At 44.6% G+C, this 24,366-nt stretch overlaps 1 protein-coding gene across 4 annotated transcripts in view; it reads left to right on the plus strand.

Moving 5' to 3' along the window:
- tjap1 (tight junction associated protein 1 (peripheral)) overlaps window positions 1-24,366 on the plus strand; it is a 443,700-nt gene that overhangs the window by 143,917 nt on the left and 275,417 nt on the right. For 2 of the 4 annotated variants that reach the window (XM_041188727.1, XM_041188729.1), the window contains exons 4-5: window positions 21,590-21,659; window positions 21,771-21,936. In XM_041188727.1, coding sequence (XP_041044661.1) covers window positions 21,808-21,936 — 129 coding nt within the window. In that variant the 5' untranslated portion in view covers window positions 21,590-21,659; window positions 21,771-21,807. The remainder of the gene's footprint in view (window positions 1-21,589; window positions 21,660-21,770; window positions 21,937-24,366) is intronic. The other 2 variants (XM_041188728.1, XM_041188731.1) reach the window with 1 other exon arrangement.

The raw sequence follows: 24,366 nt of genomic DNA on the forward strand, positions 1-24,366 counted from the left end.
GAAATGTGAAGAGAAAGACATTTCTCTATAATTCAGAGACCCATTGAAACTTGTCACTGTCTATGGAAGAGACATTAAAATGCAAAATGCTGGATATTGAAACAGTGGCTGCCATAGACAAGCTCAACCAAAACCCCTTGGAAATGTATTTCTGTATTTTAGGGCAAAATTTCCAGCCAAAGATTGCAAGAAAGTTTTCAGCAGAGGAAACAGTCAGAAAGTTGGTCTCTCTCTCTCTCCCTCCCTCCTTTAGAACAAGTGTATCACCCATTCGGAAGCCAACTTTACTAGAAATCTACCAGCAAACTGAGATCTTGTAATAGTTGCAACATCTACTACAGCTGACTACATCCACACAACCAACTAATCCAAATCAGCCGCAATGTTTAAAAATATACACTTCCAGTGCAATCACAGGAAACTTAACTTTGTATTCTTAACTTCTTTTATTGGACTTTTAACACATCTTATTTCTGACATCTGTGTATGTGTGATGCCATGTTTTTTTTTCCCCTCTGGTTTAGTGGTTAATAAATTTGTTCTTTCTTTGACTCAAAGAAATCTTGTTCAATTGGCTTCTTATTGCTCACAGATTAAATAGTTACATACATTCTTATTTGGACAAGGCATATCCTTCTGAAAAAGAAACTTAAACCTTAGTTGGGACCAACCAAGGAGATTGAATAGAGGGGAACCAGTTCACCCCTCCTCACCTGGTCGTGGCAGTTGGTAAATTACTTAATTTTAGGTTCCATCTAAGCTGTCCTATTTGGCTTTATATTCAATAGGATCATGTCTCAAGTTGTGTTTTCTAGGTGCTGATGTTTTGCTTATGGCTGGATATTGGGATTCTAGATGGATGTAACAAAGGGCATCTGCCAGCCTCAACAAGATGTTTCTCTCTCAGCAAATCAATAGAAAGTAATACTTGGTTAGATTGTGAAATGTTTCTAGATTGAGCTAGTCAGAAGAATTGCTCATTCTGCTTTGTACGAACACCTGGGCCAAATATTTTTTGAATCATTTCTGTTGACACCAAGACACCCGGTGTGACCAACATATTTTTCTGAAGCATTATTGTCAGGATCTGATCAATCAAGCCAGGGATAGACTGATTTGGAAGAAGAAAACAAGATATTAGTTATTTTTATTTCTGTTGTAAAGTTCATGTGTAGTGTATTTAATTTAGTGTACACATTTGCTCACTGAAGCAAGGAAGGAGTTTGATTGTTACAGCTGGTCCCTGGGCGAGGTCCACCAATTTGTTAACTTCACAAACAGAATCCCAATTTTGGTACGCTCCCAGTTGAGGAGGAATGAGTTGGCTCCCCTCCTTTATTCAACCCCCTCAGTTGGTTGCAACAAAATTAATTTTAAAAGGTATTCCTTCCTCCCATGGATATATTTTCCCAGTCCAAATGCATTTATGTTTTAGAAGGAACCAATTTAACCAGGCTTTCTTGAGTCAAAGAAAGAGTAAGTTTATTAGTTACTAAAACCCCGTGACAAAATAATAAAAACGCAAGACACTTACACACAGATCAGAAATGAGAAATTGAGTCCAAATAAAAGTTTAAAAAAGGATATACAAATCATCCTTTGACTTGTCCATGAGGAGTAGATGGCAAAACGTTGTGGCTGATTCCTGTAGAGCTGATTTTGGCAGTTTAGCAGTTGGTTTGGAGACACTTGGTTCTGCAGGTTGGTTGTAGAAGCTGTCCTATTTCCTTTATGATTGCTGCTTGCTGACTTGCCTCCAGAAGCAGAAGAGAGAGAAAGAGAGAACCTTCGCCTGCAAGCTGCAGGAGTGCCTAGTTGATCATCTTTTGCTGTCACACTCAGAGCACGCTAGCGTACACAGATCAAGTTGAAGGGTCATGAGGACTTGAAGCGTCAACTCTTTTCTTCTCCGCCGATGCTGCCAGACCTGCTGAGTTTTTCCAGGTAATTCTGTTTTTGTACACAGATCAAGTCTGCTGCTAGCTTTTTAACCCATTTCCTTGTGTATTCCTGGAAAGGAAAATACAAACATGTGTTTCACCCAGAGTCCGTTTTCTTTTAGCTCAGACCATTTCCACGTTCTGAGATATAGCTCAACAGTAGGTTGTTTTGGATGTTTGTTTGGATGTCAGTGAAGCAAATAGCTTTCATTGTCTCCACAACCACAGGAGATTAAAGTCTTTTGCATTTCATCTCTTCCTTTGAAGTATCTCCATCTGAAGTAGGCCTTGACACCTTTTAGTTGTGACATTACGTGTTCTCTCGAGACAAGTCAGTCAAGTATAATCCACAAAGAAATTTTCCAGAAAGTGCTAACTTTACATTCTCAGCCATCTTTTGCTCAGTGTTGTTGCTTGTATGTCTTTTTAAAAAAAAACACATGTCTTCCTTAAATTCAATACCCCTGTAAGTAATTCGGGGCTGTAACCCATTGTCATGACATGATGTCTCAAGTAAAAATCTTACCTTTTCCTGCCATATTCCAGGGTAAAAGGAGCTGCCTTTTCTCTGTCAGATATTGCAAGCTTCTCTTCTGCAACCATTTACTCCTGGACCCTTTTCCTTGATCTAGTTAAGAGAATGACTGAGTGGCAAGAGACATAGTAGAGATAATGGGCAGGTACTCAAATTGACAGAATATGACTGGTGTATATTTTTATTTATTGACGGGATATGGGTGTTGCTGGCTAGGGCAGCGTTTATTGCCCATCCCTAATTGCGCTTGAGAAGGTGGTGGCGAGCTGCCTTCTTGAACTGCTGCAGTCCTTGTGGTTTAGGTGCACCCACAGTACTGTTAGGAAGGGAGTTCCTGGATTTTGACCCAGTGATGGTGAAGGAACGACAATATATTTCCAAGTCAGGATGGTGTGTGGCTTGGATGGGAGCTTCCAGGTGATGGTGCTTCCGTATATCTGCTGCCCTTGTCCTTCTAGATGGTACTGGTCGTGGGTTTGGAAGTTGCTGTCTAAGGAGCCTTGGTGAGTTCCTGCAGTGCATCTTGTAGATGGCACATATTGCTGCTACTGTGTGTTGGTGGTGGAGGGAGTGAATGTTTGTGGATGGAATGCCAATGAAGTGGGCTGTTTTGTCCTGGATGGTGTTGAGCTTCCTGAGTGTTGTTGGACCTGCACTGATCTAAGCAAGTGGGGAGTATTCCATCACACTCTTGACTTGTGCCTTGTAGATGGTGGACAGCTTTAGGGAGTCAGGACATGAGTTACTCACCACAGCATTCCTAACCTCTGACCTGTTCTCGTAGTCACAGTATTTATATGGCTGGTCCAGTTCAGTTTCTGGTCAATATTAACTCCCAGGATGTTGATAGTGGGGGATATGGGGATAGAACTGCCTTTGAATGTCAAGGGACGATGGTTAGATTCTCTTTTGTTGAAGATGGTCATTGCCTGGCAATTGTGTGGTGCAAATGTTACTTGCCACTTGCTAGCCCAAGCCTGGATATTATCCAGGTTATGCTGCATTTGGGCATGGACGACATCAGTATCTGAGGAGTCACGAATGGTGCTGAGCATTGTGCAATCATCAGCGAACATCCCCATCTCTGACCTTATGATGGAAGGAACGTCATTGATGAAGCAGCTGCAGATGGTTGGGGCCAGGACACTCCCCTGAGGAACTCCTGCAGTGATGCCCTGGAACTGAGATGACTAACCTCCAACAGCTACAACCATCTCCCTTTGTGCTCGGTATGACTCCAACCAGTGGAGAGTTTCCCTTCCGTTCCCGATTTCCATTGACTCCAGTTTTGCTAGGGCTTCTTGACGCCACGCTCGGTCAAATGCTGCCTTGATGTCAAAGGCAGTCACTCTCACCTCACCTCTGGAATTCAGCTCCTTTGCCCATGTTTGAACGAAGGCTGTAATGAGTTCAGGAGCTGAGTGGCCTTGGCGGAACCCAAACTGGACGTTAGTAAACAGATTATTGCTAAGCAAGCGCTGCTTAATAGCACTGTTGATGAAGCCTTCCATTACTTTACTGATTATTGAGAGTAGACTGATACGGTGGTAATTGGCCAGGTTGGATTTGTCTTGCTTTTGTTTGCATACAGGACATACGTTTACAATTTTCTACATAGCTGTGTAGATGCCAGTGTTGTAGCTGTACTGGAACAGCTTGGCAAGGGGCATGGCAAGTCCTGGAGTACAAGTCTTCAGTACAATTGCCAGAATGTTGTCAGTGATCTGCTTTGGGGGCACAACTATTCATCATAATTATTCACAGCTTAGGTGTTGGTCTAGAAAGTCGATGGCACAAAGCTAGGCAGCATTATAAGCAGTTCAGATGGAAGCATAAAATTACGTAGTTTTGCACATTTATACTTGGCCTATGACAAATGGACTTCAAGGTAGGTAAACAAGATATCATCTTTGGATTTAATAAAAGGATAGAACAGGGTACTTCCTAAATGGTGAAAAACTAGACAAGTTAAAGGCTCAAAGAGACATGTACACAGATCATTAAAATATGAACAAATACAGAAAATAATCAACAAGGCTAATAGAATGCTGGCCTTTATACCTAGAGGATTAAAATACAAGTGGGTAAAAGTCCTTCCTCAGCTATACAAAGCTCTGGTTAGACCTCATACAGTGGAGTTGCTGTGAGCAGTCCTGGGCACCGTGCCTTATAAAGGATAATGATGTAGGAACATAAGCATAGGACTTAGGAGCAGGAGTAGGCCATTCAGCCTTCGAACCTGCTCCATCATTTGAAAAGATCATGGCTGATCTGGTTGCAGTCTCAACTCCACTTTTCTGTCTGCCCCCCATAACTCTTGACTCCCTTGCCTATCAAATATCTATCTAACTCAGCCTTGTATAAATTCAATGATTCAGCCTCCACTGTTTCCTGAGGAAGGGAATTCCCCGCATTAGCGAACCCAGAGAGAAAGATTTTTCCCTCATCTCCATCTGAAAAGGGAGATGTCTTATTTTTAAACTGTGTCCTCTAGTTCTAGTCTCCCCCATGTGGGAACATCTTCCTGATATCCACCCTATCAAGTCCCACCAGGATCTTACATGTTTCAATAAGATCACCTCTCATTCTTTTGAACTTCATTGGATATAGGCCTAACCTGTTCAACCGTTCTTCAAAAGATAAGCTCTTCATCCCAGGATTGAGTCGCATAAACCTTCTCTGAGCTGCTTCTAATGCAGTTATATACTTTTTCAAATAAGGAGACCAAAACTGTGCGCACTACTCCAGATGTGGCCTTGCCAAGACCGTGTACAGCTGTAGTAAAACTTCCCTACTTTTATAATCCTTTCCTGTTGCAATAAACAACAACATGTGCCTTCCTAATTACTGCTGTACCTGTATGCTAACCTTTTGTGATTCATGTACCAGGACATCCAGATCCCTCTGCATCACCAAGTTCTGCAATCTCTTTCCATTTAAATAGTATACTCCTTTTCTGTTCTTCCTGCCAAACTGGACAGATTCATATTTTCCCACATTATACCCATTCACTCAACCTATGTGCCTTTACAGAATTTCTACCTCCTCTTGACACCTGACTTTCCTACACATCTTGGTGTCTTCAGCAAACGTAGCTAGCATACATACATATCTGGACTCCAAGGGTTCAATGACGAAGAGAGATTACCAAACTAGGGTTATATTCCCTGGAAGTTAAAAGGTTTAATGATGGTTTGACCAGCTTTTCTAAATATTAAGAGGAGCAGTTAAGGTAGATAGAGAGAAACTATTTCTGCTGACTGGAGTCTGAGTCATCGTCGAAACTTTAGTGCCAGACCTTCCAGGAGTGAAATTAGGAAACACTACTTCATGCAACTGATGGGGGAAGTTTGGAACTCTCTTCCGCAGATGGCAATTGATGCTGGATCAATCAATTTTAATATTGAGATTGATATATTACTTTATTGACCAACTAGCTTGCTTGAATTTTTTGATGGGGTACTGAGAGGGTTTATGAGGGTAACGCAATTGATGTGGTGTATATGGACTTCCAAAAGTATTTGATAAAGCCCCGCACAAAGGACTTGAGTTTGGTTAGAGCTCATGGAATAAACAGGACAGTAGCAAAATGGATACAAAGTTGATAACTAATTGGAAACAGAGTTATTGGATGTTTTTCAGGTTGGAGGAAGGTTTATATTGGGTTCTCCAGGTATCAGTGTTAGGATTGCTTTATATATATAAATAGATATATATATATATCTATATATATATAGACCTAGATCTTGGCGTACAGGGCACAATTCTAAAATTTTTTGCAGATGATACAAAACTTGGGAATATTGTAACTTGTGAGGAGGATAGTGTAGAATTTCAAAAGGACGTAGAAAAGTTAGTGGAATAGCAGACAAGTGGCAGATGAAATTTAATGTAAAGAAGTGTGAAGTGGTTCATTTTGGTAGGAAGAATGTGGAGGGGCAATATAAAATAAAGGGTACAACTCTAAAGAGGGTGCAGGAGCAGAGGGACCTGGGGGTATATGTGTACAGACCATTGAATGTTGCACGGTAGGTTGAGAGCGCAGTTATAAAGATCCTGGGCTTTATAAATAGGGGCTGTATAAAACACAAGTTTGGCCTCACCTGTAGCACTGCATCCAATTCTAGACATCACACTTGAGGAAAGATGTGAAGGCATTAGTGAGAATATAGAAAAGGTTCTCTGGAATGGCTCTAGGGATGAGGAACATCAGTTATGTAGATTGATTGGAGAAGTTGGACTGTTTTCCTTGGAGAAGAGAAGGTTGCGAGGAGATTTGATAGAGGCATTCAAAATCATGACTGGTCTGAACAGAGTAAATAGGGAGATTTGACATGATTATCAAAAGAACCAAAGCGGACATAAGGAAGATATATTTTAAACAGCGAGTGATTGGGTTCTGGAATACACAACCTGAGAATGTGGTGGAGACCAATTCAATCGTGATTTTAAAAAGAGAACTGGATCATTATCTAAAGAGGAAAGATTTACAGGGCTATGAGAAAAAGGTGTGGGTGAATTGCTGGATGGAATTTAATAAGAAGAGCATGGCTCCTCGCGATGAGACATGGCTTCCGTCAGGAATTGCAGATCATGCATTCACAATGCAAATGTTGACTCTGTGTGGTGAGTACATGTCCCACATGCAATCATGCGGCAAGAGTTTGTTCTCAGTGTCCTACCTTCTCCTCAGCTGCTGATGTTGGGGTTGCAACAAGGCGTAGTGGTCAGAAAATAAAAATTTAGAAGCATTGAGGGCATAATGGTGGCATGGGTGCTAAAACACTGTCATGATATGCACATGTAGGGGGAGACAGTCTCATAATGGTAATATCACTGGAGTAATCCAGAGACCCAGGCTAATCCTGTAGGGGACACAGGTTCAAATCCCACCACAGCAGTTGGTGGAATTTGAAGTCAATTAATTAAAATCTGGAATTGAAAACTAGCTCAGTAATGGTGACCATGAAACTATCATTGACTGCCATAAAACCCATCTGGTTCACTCATACCCTTTAGGGAAGGAAATCTGCTGCCCTTACCTGGTCCAGCCTTCCAGTGATGCCAGATCCACAGCATTGTGGTTAACTCTTAACTGTCCTCTGAAATGGCCTTGCAAGTCACTCAGTGCAAGGACAATTAGGGATGGGCAACAATGCTCACATTGCCAATGATGTCATCATCCCATGAAAGAATTAAAAATACGGTATATAGATCTTGGTGTGTTCATTCACTATTGTGTGCATTATGTGTATTTGTTGTGACATCCTCCTCAAGAGAGCATATGCACACTCAATTAAAAAAAATTGATTCTTTCACAGGCTGTGGGCATCGCTGGGTAGGCCAGCATTTATTGCCCATCCCTAATTACCCATGAGAAGGTGGTGGTCAGTGGCCGCCTTGAACCACTGCAGCCCACATGGTGTAGGTACACCCACAGTACTGTTAGGGAGGGTGAGTTTGGTAGTCGTTGCTGAATGAAGGGTTCTGAGGGACATCTCACATGAATAGGCAACAATGTGGCGGTGTGCTAGGGTCAGTCTTTATTGGATGGGACTCTGTGGCTTGAAATATATTTTCAAGGCAATGTGGTATAGCTGAACATTCAGTATCTGCTACAAGAACAGAATTACCTGGAAAAACTCAGCAGGTCTGGCAGCATTGGTGGAGAAGAAAAGAGTTGACGTTTCGAGTCCTCATGACCCCTCAACAGAACTGATTTTTCTTTACAAGGAGTGGGGTGAAAAATAAGCTGGTTTAAGGTGGTGGTGGGGGGTGAGGCGGGGGGCGGTGGAGAGAAGTGGAGGGGGGGTGTTGTTGTAGGGACAAGCAAGCAGTGATAGGAGCAGATCATCAAAAGATGTCACAGATAAAAGAACAAAGAGGTGTTGAAGTTGGTGATATTATCTAAACGAATGTGCTAATTAAGAATGGATGGTAGGGCGCTCAAGGTATAGCTCTAGTGGAGGTGGGGGGGCACATGTCTGTCCTTGGCCTGCTGCACTGTTCCAGTGAAGCCCAACGCAAACTGGAGGAACAGCACATCTTCCGACTAGGCACTTTACAGCCTTCCGGACTGAATATTGATTCAACAACTTTAGGTCTTGAGCTCCCTCCTCCATCCCCACCCCCTTTCTGTTTCTTCCCCCTTCCTTTTGTTTTTTTCCAATAATTTATATAGATTTTTTTTTCCCTCCTATTTCCATTATACCTTGAGTGCCCTACCATCCATTCTTAATGCTGCCAGACCTGCTGAGTTTTTCCAGGTAATTCTGTTTTTGTTTTGGATTTCCAGCATCCGCAGTTTTTTGTTTTTATCTCTATGTTTAATTGATTGCCACTGCTCTTCAAGAATTGCCTACCTTGAAGAAGTTCTGTTCGTCTCTGCGACAAGATTTCCGTATCTCTCTTTTGCCTTGTTCACCTTCATTGCTTTCCATTTCTCTCCTGGTGTTTGACAAGGTGTTTACTAAAACCCGCTTTCACAGCCATATCTCCTTTCTCAGTGACTGTCTCCGTCTCCGACTTACCCCACATGGATTTCAACTGAAATTCCACCCCTCATGTTTCGAACCCACCCAGGATTACAGGTATCTCCGGGACATAAAATGTTTCTCGGACTGCTGTTCCCATCACATTCTGAAATCCACACTCAGTGCCATGCGCCGCCATATGAACACACTCGACCTCTCCTTCCAGCAGCACCGCCGTACCCTTTTTCAAAGCTGCGCGTGCCCCCAATTTCATTTTATTCTTCGTCTCATCCGACGCCTCAACAAGAAACTTTTTCTCTTTCTCTCAAGTGCTAAGGAACGCAAGCTCCAACAACTCATCGACACCAACAACCATCTAGGACCCTCCACCCCTGCCTGTCCCTCCATCCCCACCCCATTTTCCAATCCCAGCCCCAGCCGTGTATTCACTATATCCCCTGACCTTCCCCTCTCCGACGCTGAACGTTCAGTGCTTAGCAAAGGACTTGGTTTCATACCCTTACGCCCTCATCTCAATGAATTTCGGGCTCAGCACGACGCTGAACTCTTCTTCCGCCGTCGCCGTCTTCATCTTCGGGCTCACTTCTTTGGGCAGGAGTCCTCTCCCCGTTCAACAGATTCTTTTACCCACCTCCAATATTCTCCCTCCACCTGCACCCCTCCCTCTGGATTCTTACCTTCTCTTGATCTTTTCATTGAGAACTGTCGGCATGACATTAGTCGTCTCAATTTCTCTGCTCCTCTCACCCATTTTAATCTATCTCTCTCTGAACTTACTGCACTCCGTTCTCTCAGGTCCAACCCTGACATTGTCATCAAACCCGCTGACAAGGGTAGTGCTGTTGTTGTCTGGCGCACTGACCTCTACCTCGCGGAGGCTGAGCATCAACTCGCAGACACTTCCTCCTACCTCTCCCTGGACCATGACCCCACCACTGAACATCAAGCCATTGTTTCCAGGACTGTCACTGACCTCATCTCCTCTGGGGATCTTCCTCCCACAGCTTCCAACCTGATAGTCGCCCAACCTCAGTCGGCCCGCTTCTACCTCCTACCCAAAACCCACAAACAGAACTGTCCTGGTAGACCGATCGTGTCAGCTTGCTCCTGCCCCATGGAACTCATTTCTCGTTATCTTGACTCCCTTCTCTCTCCCCTTGTCCAGTCCCTTCCCACCTGCATCAGTGATTCCTCTGACACCTTACATCACATCAACAATTTCCAGTTCCCTGGCCCCAACCGCTTCCTCTTCACCATGGACTTCCAATCCCTCTACACCTCCATCCCCCACCAGGATGGCCTGAGGGCCCTTAGCTTCTTCCTCGAACAGAGGCCCGAACAATCCCCATCCACCACTACTCTCCTCCGTCTGGCTGAACCTGTTCTCACACTGAACAATTTCTCCTTCAACTCTTTTCACTTCCTCCAAATAAAAGGTGTGGCTATGGGTACCTGCATGGGCCCCAGCTATGCCTGTCTCTTTATGGGGTATGTGGAACATTCCTTGTTCCAGTCCTGCTCCGGTCCCCTTCCACAACTCTTTCTCCGGTACATTGATGATTACTTCGGTGCTGCTTCATGCTCTCGTCGGGACTTGGAAAAATTTGTTAATTTTGCTTCCAATCTCCACCCCTCTATCATTTTCACGTGGTCCATCTCTGACACTTCCCTTCCCTTCCTTGACTTCTCTGGCTCAATCTCTGGTGATAGACTGTCCACCAATATCCATTACAAACCCACCGACTCCCACAGCTATCTCGACTACAGCTCCTCACACCCCGCTTCCTGTAAGGACTCCATCCCATTCTCTCAGTTCCTTCGCCTCCGTCTCATCTGTTCCGATGACATGTCCTTCTCCTTCCTTAACTGAGGTTTTCCACCCACTGTGGTTGACAGGGCCCTCACCCGTGTCCAGCCCATCTCCCGCGCATCCGCCCTCACGCCTTCTCCTCCCTCCCAGAAACGTGGTAGGGTCCCCCTTGTCCTCACTTATCACCCACCAGCCTCCACATTCAAAGGATCATCCTCCGCCATTTCCGCCAACTCCAGCATGATGCCACCACCAAACACACCTTCCCTTCACGCCCCCTGTCGGCATTCCGTAGGGATCGTTCCCTCTGGGACACCCTGGTCCACTCCTCCATCACCCCCTACTCCTCAACCCCCACCTATGGCACCTCCCCATGCCCACGCAAAAGATGTAACACCTGCCCCTTCACTTCCTCTCTCCTCACCGTCCAAGGGCCCAAACACTCCTTTCAAGTGAAGCAGCATTTCACTTGCATTTCTCCAACTTAGTTTACTCTATTCGTTGCTCCCAATGCGGTCTCCTCTACATTGGAGAGACCAAACGTAAACTGGGCGACCGCTTTGCAGAACACCTGCGGTCTGTCCGCAAGAATGACCCAAACCTCCCTGTCGCTTGCCATTTTAACACTCCACCCTGCTCTCTTGCCCACATGTCTGTCCTCGGCCTGCTGCATTGTTCCAGTGAAGCCCAACGCAAACTGGAGGAACAGCACCTCATCTTTCAACTTTACAGCCTTCCGGACTGAATATTGAATTCCACAACTTTAGGTCTTGAGCTCCCTCCTCCATCCCCACCCCCTTTCTGTTTCTTCCCCCTTCCTTTTGTTTTTTTCCAATAATTTAAATAGATTTTTCTTTTTCCACCTATTTCCATTATTTTTAAATCTTTTATGCACCCCCCCACCCCCACTAGAGCTATACCTTGAGTGCTCTACCATCCATTTTTAATTAGCACATTCGTTTAGATAATATCACCAACTTCAACACCTCTGTGTTCTTTTGTCAGTGACATCTTTTGATGATCTGCTCCTATTACTACTTGCTTGTCCCTACAACAACACCGTCCCCCTCCTCCACTTCTCTCTCTCCCCCCCACCCCCGTTCCCCCCCACTCCTTAAACCAGCTTATTTTTCACCCCTCTCCTTGTAAAGAGAAATCAGTTCTGTTGAGGGGTCATGAGGACTCGAAACGTCAACTCTTTTCTTTTCCGCCGATGCTGCCAGACCTGCTGAGTTTTTCCAGGTAATTCTGTTTTTGTTTTGGATTTCCAGCATCTGCAGTTTTTTGTTATTATATATGCAGTATCTGCTGGCCTTCCCATAAATGGTGCCAAGTGTATTGGCCGAGTGTGAGAAGTGATGTGCTGCTCATACAATCATGGCCTTGTCGATGTGGGCAAGGAGCACAGCTCAAGATAACTTCATTGACTTCAGTGTCAATGTAACCTTGGTGAGGGAGTCATCTCTTTTCATCCTGTATGAGAATGGTACACTCCCTTCGATCTTCTAGTGGGTGTAGAGGATGTGTGTAGTGAGGTAGCTCCATATGTTGGCTGGTGGAGGTGGGCTGGTGAGGTAGGTGTGTCAAAGTTCAAGAAGGCAGCTCACCACCACCTTCTCAAAGGCATTTAGGGATGGGCAATAAATGTTGGCCGAGCCAGCGCCATCCGCACCCCATGAATGAATCAAAAAAAGTTACTGACCTAAGCACACTCCTACAATGAGACCTGCAGCCCTGCAGCTTTGTCTTATTTCAAGGCTCGATGGAGGAACATGTCTGGCATTTTCCAGGCTGCAACACAGAGGCAAACCATAGGTAACTGATCTCCTGTTCAGAAGGAACAAATTCATTAGATTCTCAACGGATGCTGATAGCCAGGTTACTAGAGAAGTTGGCTTCAGGACCATCGCATGATTCCCACAAGAATAGAGTGTAAATTGAGTGCGCACGTGGCCTTTAAAGCTACCTGGGCACAGCCAGCTGCATTTGTAAATCGGAAGGGATTTCAGTTAACGGTCAACTTGTCTGTAACCACTCGAAAGGAATTTTGCAACTGTGTGCTTGTTTCTCAGGTAGCTCTTATGATGCATGCATTTAAAGAACTCCCAGCTACCACAGCTTTTTGAGGCTCCTGCACCAAATGTAGGGTTAGATCCTGGGTGACAAGGTCTATTTCTCCCCAGAACGTGGCTCATGACACCAGTCGATCATCTCCAAAGCCTTGCAGAGGAGTATCACAACCCTGCACCCTTCTCAAAAAGGACAATCGTAGGGCAGACTATAGGTTTGCTTAAAATGTGCTTCCAATGCCTTCACCAGTCTAGGGAAGTTTTACAATACGTGCCACAGATGGTGTCCAGGAGCATCATTGTCTGCTGTGCCTTAAGTAATGTGGCATTGTAAAGGGAAGTAAAATTGCCAATCGAGGACATGGAGGAGCTGCTATCCTCCTCAGATGAGCATAACGGGGAGGAATATGAGGAGTAAGAGGACAGAGATCTCACAGCAACTCTGCTAGATGCCTGGGCGGTGCAGAGATGTGTCAGGGCTGTCAGAGACAATCTGCAATCATTTTGATGAATAGGTCGATGCCAGGTGGTCCGTCCAGTTTCTTTTCTTAATAACTTGGTTTTAACAGTTTGATACAACTGAGTGACTTGCTAGGCCATTTCAGAAGGCAATATTACCGAAGACTTTTGCTCCAGGACCTGCCGCACCCCTAGCCAAGCTGTCCAAGCACAGCTACAACACAGGCATCTACCCGGCAATGTGGAAAACTGCCCAGGTATGTGCTGTACTCAAAAAGCAGGACAAATCCAACCTGGCCAATTATCGCCCAATCTGTCTACTCTCCATCATTGGTAAAGTGATGGAAGGGGTCATCAGCAGTGCTGTAAGGCGGCACTTGCTTAGCAATAACCTGCTCACTGAGGTTCAGTTTGGGTTCCGCCAGGGTCACTCAGTTCCTGACCTCATTATAGCCTTGGTTCAAACATGGAAAAAAGAGTTGAATTCCAGAGGTGAGGTGAGAGTGACTGCCCTTGGCATCAAAGCAGCAGTTGTCTGAGTGTGGCATCAAAGAGCCCAAGCAAAACTGGAGTAAATGGGAATCGGGGAAAATACTCTGCTGGTTGGTGTCAAACCTAACACAAAGGCAGATGGTTATGGTTGTTGGAGGTCAATCAACTCAGTTCCAGGACATCCCTGCAGGACTTGCTCAGGGTAGTATCCTTGGCCCAAACATCTTCAGCTACTTCATCAATGACTGACCTTCCTTCCATCATGAGGTCAGAAGTGGGCATATTCGATGATGATTACACAATGTTCAGCACCATTCGCCACTCCTCAGATACTGAAGCAGTCCCTGTCCAAATGCAGCAAGACCTGGACAATATCCAGGCTTGCGCTGACAAGAAGCAACATTCGTGCCACATAAGTGCTAGGTAATGATCATCTCCAACAAGAGAGAATCTAACCTTCGCCCCTTGACATTCAATGGCATTACCGTCGCCAAATCCACCACTATCAACATCCTGGGCGTTGCCATTGACCAGAAACTGAACTGGGTTAACCATATAAATACTGTGGCTACAAGAGCAGGTCAGAGGCTATGAAAGCTGCGGCGAGTAACTCACCTTTTGACCCCCCAAAGCCTGTCCATCGACAAGGCACAAGCCAGGAATGTGATGGAATACTCTCCACTTGGCCTGGATGGGTACAGATCCAGCAATGCTCAAGAAGCTTAACTTCATCCAGGACAAATCAGCTTCATTGGCTTCCCATCCGCAAGCATTCACTCATTCCACTACCGAGGAACAGTGGCAGTAGTGTGTACCATCTACAAGATTAATTGTAGGAACTCACCAAGGCTCCTTAGACAGCACCTTCCAAACCCATGACTACTACCATCTAGAAGGACAAGGGCAGCACATACATGGGAACACCACTACCTGGAGTTCCCACCAAGCTACTCACCATCCTGACTTGGAAATATATCGCTGTTTCTTCACTGTCGCTGGGTCAAAATCCTGGAACTCCCTCCCTTAACAGCACTGTGGGTATACCTACATCACATGGACTGCAGTAGTTGAAGAAGGTAGCTCACCACCACCTTCTCAAGGGCAATTAGGGATGGGCAATAAATGGTGGCCTAGCTAACGACGCCCACGTACCCTAAATGAATAAGAAAATTTAAAGGTCAACCACATTGCTATGGGTCTGGAGTCGCTTGTAGACCAGGTAAGGACGGCAGATTTCCTTCCCTAAAGGAAATTAATGAACCAGATGGGTTTTTATGACAATGGTTTCATGGTCATCATTAGACTCTGTTGAATTCACATTCCACCATCTGCCATGGTGGGATTTGAACCCTGGTCCTCAGACCATTACTCTGGGTCTCTGGATTACTAGTCTAATAGCAATACAACTGCCACCCGAGAAAGTCTGAGCCATCTCTGACTTTACATCACAGAATCACACAGTGCAGAAAAGGCCCATCGAGACTGCACCAACATGTGAGAAACACTCGGACATCTGAAGCTAGTTGTTTTACTTTTTGACCACATGTTGACCCGCTTCAGTGACGATGATAGCCCTGCTCTCCATCCTCCTGACTTCCCTCCCTGTCGACCAAGGTCCTCCTGTGGCGAATCCTCTCCTCCACTGCCCAAGGTTGTGAAATATTGGCTTATGATTGATCCACAAAGTGAGCAGTGTGAAGAGAGCAGACCAAGATACGAGCACCCCTGTCGACATGGACTTTCATTCCAACAATAGCTGCAGTTGACCAATGGGAATGGAATCCCCTTTCATGGGCCACATCCAGAGCTCTTCCCATCCTCCCACAATAACCTGATCTCCTGCGAGGACATGTTTCCTCGCAGCACCTGATCACCAGCAAGGTAAAATTTCTTATCAGCCATGTCAATGAACACTAACACTGTGATCCTGTAGCTGGAATCCATCCAACTTCACCTTCCCTCTATCGCCGTAGAGCTTCCTCCCATCGCCCTTGACCCTCCCATCATTACCCTACTCCTTCCCCCAACCATGCTCAAGCATCCAAGCATCATTTTTCTCAGTCCTTCATTTTCCCTTGACTCTCCCTCAGAGACCATTAACCTGTTCCCCCTGCAGCTTGCCCTGCCCTGCTTCAAACTTGAAACTCCCCCCTCTGACTGTAAACCTGCCATGTGTGGGTGTCATTCTCCTCTCCCCCACTTCGGACGCCTCCTGTGTCGTTGTCCACCTCCCGATGCCGCCTGTGAATTCGTTGTCGTCTTCCCCCCCCCTCCGCCACCCCCCTCACCCGGCGATTGCCGACACTGCCTGTGTCCACCGTTTCCCGACGCCACCTGTGTTTCCACCCCTTCAGATGCCGCCTGTGTGCCCCTCCCCCACCACTTGTGTTCTCCCCACTGCGAGGTTGAGTGTCTTGGGCTACAGGAAGATATAGACGGGATGGTCACATGGGCAGATTTGTGGCAGATGGAATTTAACCCTGAAAAGTGTGAGGTGATACACTTTGGAAGGAGTAATTTGACAAGGAAGTATTCAATGAAAGGCATGACACTATGAAGTTCTGAGGAACAAAGGGACCTTGGCGTGTGTGTCCATCGATCTCCGAAGGCAGAAGGGCATGTTAGTGGGGTGGTGAAAAAGGCATATGGGACACTTGCCTTTATCAATGAAGGCATAGATTACAAAAGTAGAGAGGTCATGTTGGAGTTGTATAGAACTTGGTGAGGCCACAGCTGGAGTACTGTGTGCAGTTCTGGTCGCCACATTATAGGAAGGATGTGATTGCACTGGAGGGGGTGCAGAGGAGGTTCACCAGGATGTTGCCTGGGATGAAACATTTAAGTTATGAAGAGAGGTTGGATAGACTTGGGTTGCTTTCATTGGAGCAGAGAAGACTGAGGGGCGACCTGATCGAGGTGGACAGGATTATGAGGGGCATGGACAGGGTGTTTAGGGAGCAGCTGTTCCCCTTAGTTGAAGGGTCAGTCACGAGGGGACACTAGTTCAAGGTGAAGGGCAGGAGGTTTAGGGGGGATGTGAGGAAAATCTTTTTCACCCAGAGGGTGGTGACGGCCTTGAATGTGCTGCCTGGGAGGGTGGGTGGTGGAGGCGGGTTGCCTCACATCCTTTAAAAAGTACCTGGATGAGTAATTGGCACATCATAACATTCAAGGCTATGGGCCAAGTGCTGGTAAATGGGATTAGGTAGGTAGGTCAGGTGATTCTCACGTCGATGCAGACTCGATGGGCTGAAGGGCCTCTTCTGCACTGTGAGATTCTGTGTGAAATAAAGTAATACTTTGACTGTAGGACTGGCTAGGGGGTGGGGTGTTCCTGACCGTAAGAGCAGAGGGTGGGGGTTTGGTAAATGTCGTCTGGGGGGACAGAGTTTGAGAAGGGTGGGGTTCTTTTTGTTGAGACTAAGGGTGGGAGTTATAACTTGTTGACGACTCCTGCTGGCCGACTCACCAAATTACCACTTGAATCGCTCAACCACACCCTGCAGGTTAAGACATCTGCACCCCTGCCCCCAAATGTGTCTTGCTGTGCTGTGCCGCACCTTGGAATCCAATTCCCGTGACATCTTCCCATGCAATTGCAGAAGGTGCAACACCTGCCCCTTTCCCTCCTCCCTCCTCACTGTCCAAAGCCCCAACCACTCCTTTCTGGTGAAGCAGCGCTTCACTTGCACCCCCTTCAATTCAATTGCTGTATTTGCTGCTCCCAATGCAGTCTCCTCTACACGGGGGAGACTTAATCCAGACTGGGTGACCGCTTTGCGGAACACCTTCATGCAGTCCGCAAGCATGACCTTGACCTTCCTGTCGCTAACCATTTCAACACACCATTTTGTTCTCATGCCCACATTTCCATCCTTAGCCACTGAAGCCCAATGTAAACTGGAGGAACAGCATCTCATCTTCCAATTAGGCTCTTTACAGCCTTCCGGACTTAACGTTGAGTTCAACAACTTCAGACCATGAACACTCTCCTCCATCTTTACCCCCTTTTTTAAAAATCCAATTGTTTTGTTTTATTAATTTTACTCCTTATTTTCATTTTTTATTTATTTTTTAATTCTTTATTTTTTTACAATGTTTCCCCAAACCCCCACCCACACAGGGCCATCTTTTGCTGGTTTCCATGCTGTGCTTTCACAGAGCATCGGCCCTTGTTCTGCTCTCACCTTTATGCCACAATCACTTTCGCCCTTTGTCTTGTGTCCACGACATCTTTGTCAACCTCTCCTTAGCTCCCACCTATCCCAGACCTTCAATTTTGCTCCACCTGTGCCACCCCCTCTTAAAACAGTATAAAATCCAGCACACTTCTACTTCTCTTGAGCCATGAACACTAGAGGGGGCTCCTCTTATCAGTCAACAGCACAGGATAAATGTGAAAGTTATAATGGGGAAGTTTGATTTAAAACAAAAGATATCACTGTTTGAAACAGCAGTCAGGTTATTTCTTTCTGCTGAATTTCTACTTGCCCATTATTGGGCATTCACTTTAATTGACAGTACGTAGGATCTCACCCTGTACTTTTTCTTAGTATTCAATAGTATTTTTAAAAGCAGGAATGCTGTCTTTAATTTTGAGTTGCATTTTCAGGTCAGCAGCATGAGTTCTGTCATCAAAAGTAAAATACTGGGGCTGCTGGGCATATAAAATAAACAATAACAACAATCTAGTTAATCTTTCAGTTCTGTGTAGGCATGAAATGTTAACTATGATTCCCTTTCCACGGATGCTGTTTGATCTGTTGAGCCTTTCTAGTGTTTTCTGTTTTCATTTCAGGTTTCCAGCAACTGCAGGTTTTTGCTTTTGTAATAATGGCCTATATTGATATATTGCCTTTAACAAAAGGCACCAAGGCACTGTCCAGAGAAGGGGGTCACAGGAATATTTGAAAGCAAAATATGACATCAAGCCATAAAGGGAGATTTTGGGTAAGATGACCAGAAGCTTGGTCAGAGGTAGGTTTTGAGGAGGAGATGGAGATGAAAATTTTTTTCTCTGAGGGTTGAGAGTCTTTGGAACTCTTCCTCAAAAGGCAGTGGAAGCAGAGCCTTTGAATATTTAGATAGATTCTTGATAAGTAAGGAGGTGAAAAGTTATCAGGGGTTGGTGGGAATGTGGAGTTGAGGTTACAATCAGATCAGCTGTGATCTTATTGAATGACAGAGCAAGCTCGAGGGGGCAAATGGCCTACGCCTGCTCCTAATTTGTATATTCATAAGGAGAGCCAGAGAAGATTAGGGAGGATATTCCAGAGCTTGGGGCCTGGAAAATTGAAGGCATGGCCACCAATGAAGGAGCAATTAAAATCAGTGATGATCAAGAGAACAGAAAATATTGGAGAACTCAGCAAGTCTGGCAGCATCACTGGAGAGAGAAATAGTTTACCTTCAGGCTGATGACTTTTCTGCCAAAAGGTCAGCGACCTTAAATGTTAACTCTATCACTCTCTCCACTAATGCTGCCAGACCTGCTGAGTATTTACAGTATTTTCTGTTATTGTTTGAGTTCTGTTTTCATTTGACTTGACGATTGTTCTTCCTTTCAGAACATTTATAGTACAGGTCCAAATGGCCACTCCAAAAACTAATACCCTCAAATATTTATCCAGTTTTCTCTTCAATAGGCAACCTTTGCACATTTTTATGATTTTTGCAGAAAATAATTACATCTGAAGATGTGTAATCTTTCTTCCGTCTAACCACATCTCCTGGTTCTGGAGTTTGTGGCAATTTTGAACATATTATCAGGATCAAATTTTTTGATTTTTTAAGGGATATTAAAACATTACATAATGTTCCCCTTGAGCCTTCGCCTATGGCTCTGAACCTATTCTCATAGCTCAGTACCTTGAGCTGAGGATGGGTTTGGTTTCCCTCTTCTTCATTGCCACCAATGCCTGGATATCTTTATTGTAGCACAGTGAGCAGAATATATATACAGTTGGGTAGTTATGTTTCTGGGCTTGTAATCCAAAATTCTGGAATAAGAATCCAGAGAACACGAGTACAATCCTACCGTGACATTTTGAGAATTTTAATTTGGTTTATTTAAAAAAAAATATGCTTGTATCAGTTTAAGTGACCGTGGAACTGTCAGATTGTCTTAACAATCCAACTTATTCAACAATATCTTCAGGGAAGTAACCGTGCTGCCCTTACTTAGTCTATCCCATATTTAACTTGAGTATCCCAAGAACATGGTTCACTTGTAAATGTCCTCTGAAATGGCCTAGTAAGCCTAGGATGGGCAATAAATGCTATCCTTGGTAGTGATGCTTACTTCCTGAAAATGAATTTAAATTGTTCACGGTAATCTGGCAATGTGGATGTAGCTGTGTGCTTTCAACCAACTCATTAATGGACTTTGGGGTTCACCTTCCACTGTGATTCCCCTTTTCTGCTGCTGACATTGTAAATGAGATAGTAGTATACAGCTTGAGTTCACCTTCAATTGTTTCTAAACTAATCATCAGATCATATACCTTTAAGTCAAATTTATTGTAGCTCAATTGATAAATAAAACTTAGACCAAAAGACATAGGAGCAGAAGTAGGCCATTCGGCCCATCGAGTCTTCACCATTCAATGAGAACGTGGCTGATCTGATAATCCTCAACTCCACTTTCCTGCCTCTTCCCCATAACCTTTGATTCCTGTATTGATTAAAAATCTGTCTATCTCAGCCTTGAATATATTTAACAACCCAGGTTCTACACCCCTCTGCGGTAAAGAATTCCACAGATTTACTACCCTCTGAGAGAAGAAATTCCTCCTTACCTCTGTTTTAAATGGGTGACCTCTTACTCTGAGATTATGCCCCTAGTTCTACACTCTCCCAAAAGGGGAAACAACCTCTCAGCATCTAACCTGTCAAGCACCCTAAGAACCTTATATGTTTCAATAAGCTCGCGCCTCCTTCTTCTAAACTCGAATGAGCACAGGCCCAACCTACTCAACCTTTCCTCATAAGAAAATCCCTCCATCCCCAGGATCAGCCTAGTGAACCTTCTCTGGATTGCCCCCAATGCCAGTATATCTTCCCTTCGATAAGGGGACCAAAACTGTTCACAGTATTCTAGGTGTGGTCTAACTAGTATCTTGTATAGTTTTACCAAGACTTCCCTATTTTTATACTCAATTCCCTTTGAAATAAAGACCAACATTCAATTTGCCTTCCCTATTACCTGCTAAACTTGTATGTTAGCTTTTTGGGATTCATGCACAAGGACCCCCAAATCCCTCTGTGCTGCAGCCTTCTGCAGTCTTTCTCCACTTAAGTAATACTCAACTCCTCTATTCTTCCTGCCAATGTGCATAACCTCAGATTTTCCCACATTATATTCTACCTGCCACTTTTTTGCCCACACACTTAACCTGTCTATATCCCTTTGTGGACTCCTTGCGTCATCCTCACCACTTGCCTTCCCCTATTTTTGTATCATCCAAAAATTCGGCGATAGTACATTAGTGCACGGAAGGCTGAGTTTGGAAACTGAGCCAATGGCACTATTCTTGGCACTGGTGGAAATGTGAGAGTAAATACATAATACAGGAAAAAGATTGTCTACTGAATTTGGCGATTTAAATCACATTTACTGACTCCTGATATTGACAGCACAAACAATTTGATCAATGAAATGTTACTGCCAATCAATGCTCCCTTTGATTTCAACTATTCCACTTCTAGCTGAAAGGGGTTTTGTGTTGCTTCTGTCTGCACAAGCAGTTCACATGAATTGATGTCCTTTTGATAATTATTTATATCAACAGCTCTTCTCACTGCCCTTCCTGCAGCAATGCACGTCTAATGATTACTTCCATCATTTCGTCAGTTAAACAGGTCAGCTCATTGTAACTTTGGGCAGGGGTGAAATTGACTTAAAGCACTGACATTTTCCAACTACTTACACTCACTGAAATGTTTCTAACCCCTCTGCTTTTGATTTATTAGGTTGTGCGGTGGGGAGTGAAACATAGAGAGCCTGAACATGAGTAACACACCAACAACAAGAAAGCCATACAGAAAGGCACCGCCTCAGCACCGGGAGAATCGGCATGAGCCACCAGCTTTTAGGGATGAGCTAGATGGGACAGCCATACCATCTGAGCTGAGTCAGGTAACTGAGAACAGCCGTGTGCCTCTACTACAACACAGACAATACAGTTTCACGGATACCATTGGCAACCCAGATGTAGGAGTGCTGCAGAGTGTGGAAAATTCAGAAGCATCAAATGCTCCTTTTTCTCCCCTCTGGTCTCAGGATTCGAGCAGTGGAAGAGAGGATGTCTCTTCTCCAAATAGGCTGGTTGTTAGGAATGTGTATCCTCTAGGCTTTTGCAAACAGTCAGGTGAAGGTGATCTGAGCTCAGCAGTACAAGGCTTAACGAGATCTATGTCTAAAACCGAGAAAACCCTCATGACACCTATGAATGAGGATAAAAATTGCAGACAGCCGCTGAAAACCAGGAGTCTAGGCCGTAGTTTAGTCTTCAAAGAGCCTGCTCAAATTCTTGCTCCAAGGGAGGTGGATAGTTCCCAGATTCGGCTGCCTCGCAAAGGAATTCTCAAACAGACCAACATGCTAGGTGTTAAAGTTGAAAGTATACGTAAGGCCAGGTCTGCAGAAACACTAGCCCAAAATAGAACAGACCAGTCAATCTTTCCTTCTCCGCAAATATTGAGAGGACAGAAGGACCGAAGAGCCTCCATGCAAGGCAAACTATCACCGCAATTCAACTTAACACAAGATAGGCACCAGGGGCCAGGTGCAGGGATCATATTGGAGAAACTAAAGTTTTCCAAATTCCTGGATGAGATCACCTGTAGAGTGCTGAGTCCACAGAATTTTCAGTCAGTAGGAGCTCCTCGGATAAAAGAACAAATGATAAGCCACTGTTCACTCAAGTCGAGCCGGGATTTGGGTCCAGAGTTTAGGCACAGCAAGAGCCAAATGCAAGAAACAAGTGGAGATGAGTTAGTGAAGGGTTCAGGTGAAAATGGAGATGTGCCTGAGAGAAGAATGAACAGCATGGACATTGGAGTTGAATTCTGGAAAGGGTGGCAGGATATGGGGAGACCACCACGTCCTAGAACAATTAGAAAGCAGTTTATAACAAGGAAAGATAAGATTAAGAAACAGCACAACACAGAGAGGGACGTTACTGATGTTCAGAGAGAAAGCTTAGACAGATGTCTGAGTACAAGAAAGGCACTGGAAGCAAATAGAGAGGGAAAGCAAAAAAAGGCCAGGCTGGGTGGAGGAAATAAAGAGGATGGATTTGAAACTGGTCCTGAGTTAAAACAACCTCAATATCTAGAAACTGGAGTGGGGCAGATGGCCATTGCTGAGAAATGTCGAACTGATTTAAACATGTCTCTACAGTCAGATCAGAATAGGCATTTGGCTGCTCTGCAAATGGCATCCATCGTTGTGCAAAATAAGGTAAGGGACTATAAAATAAAGAAATCAGTATCTTCTGATTTGATGGGTTAATGTTTCTCAATTAAAGTAGTTAACTGATGAACATTTTTCTACAGACCTTTGGATAGTACAAATGTGCTATGGTTCGAAGCCACCTGTGCACTTGCCAAGATGCAGTGGAGACATCTACTTATAGTAAACAGATGCTTCATGACAGCATTGCATCTTGTTAGTCCTTTTGCATTTTATTACACGTTCCATATTGCTGCATGTTTTTGTAAGAAACTATCCAGCATCCTGCTCAAAATAATTTGAGAGCTGCTGATCTTGACTAAGTTGAATAAAGGTTAAAACTCTTGAGCTCCTCCCATTGGCTTAAAGTTAATTACGCAGTCCATGTAAATCAGTGATAAAAGGTTTAATCTCTAGTTTGTGCTGACCTAATTATGAGTGGGGCTCTAGCAATTGGCGTTTGTGTCCCTGAATAGGAATTTTGCTTGGGTTCCTGCTCCTCATTGCTACCCACTAACCCTTGCTAGATGGTTCGGTTGCTTTCACTATAATCTTAAGAGCCATTGACATCATCTTGCTTCTTCAGGCCTCCCTCAGTCCATGTTTCAATGTTATCCACCTATCTGTTGCTTCTTTTTCTTTATTCTTTCATGGGATGTGGGCGTTGCTGGCTAAGTCAGCATTTGTTGCCTATCCCGAATTGCCCTTGAACTGAACATTTCAGAGGATAGTTGAGAGTCAACCATATTGCTGTGAGCGTGGAGTCATATGTAGGCCAGACTAGGCAAGGACCGCAGATTTCCTTCCCGAAAGGATATCAGTGAACTAGATGGGTTTGTATGACAATCGATGATAGCTTCATGGTCACAATCTACCTGACTATGTAGAAATTGCCCAGGTGAGTCCTGTACTCAAAAGGCAAGACAAATCCAACCCGGCCAATTACTGCCTCATCAATCTACTCTCCATCATCAGTGAAATGATGGTAGGGGTCATCAACAGTGCTATCAAGCGGCACTTGCTTAGCAATAACCTGCTCACTGGCGCCCAGTTTGGGTTCCGCCAGGGCCATTCAGCTCCTGACCTCATTACAGCCCTGGTTCAAACATGGAC

The sequence above is a fragment of the Carcharodon carcharias genome, chromosome 5 (genome assembly GCF_017639515.1).
Source record: "Carcharodon carcharias isolate sCarCar2 chromosome 5, sCarCar2.pri, whole genome shotgun sequence".
Classification (NCBI taxonomy): Eukaryota; Metazoa; Chordata; class Chondrichthyes; order Lamniformes; family Lamnidae; genus Carcharodon; species Carcharodon carcharias.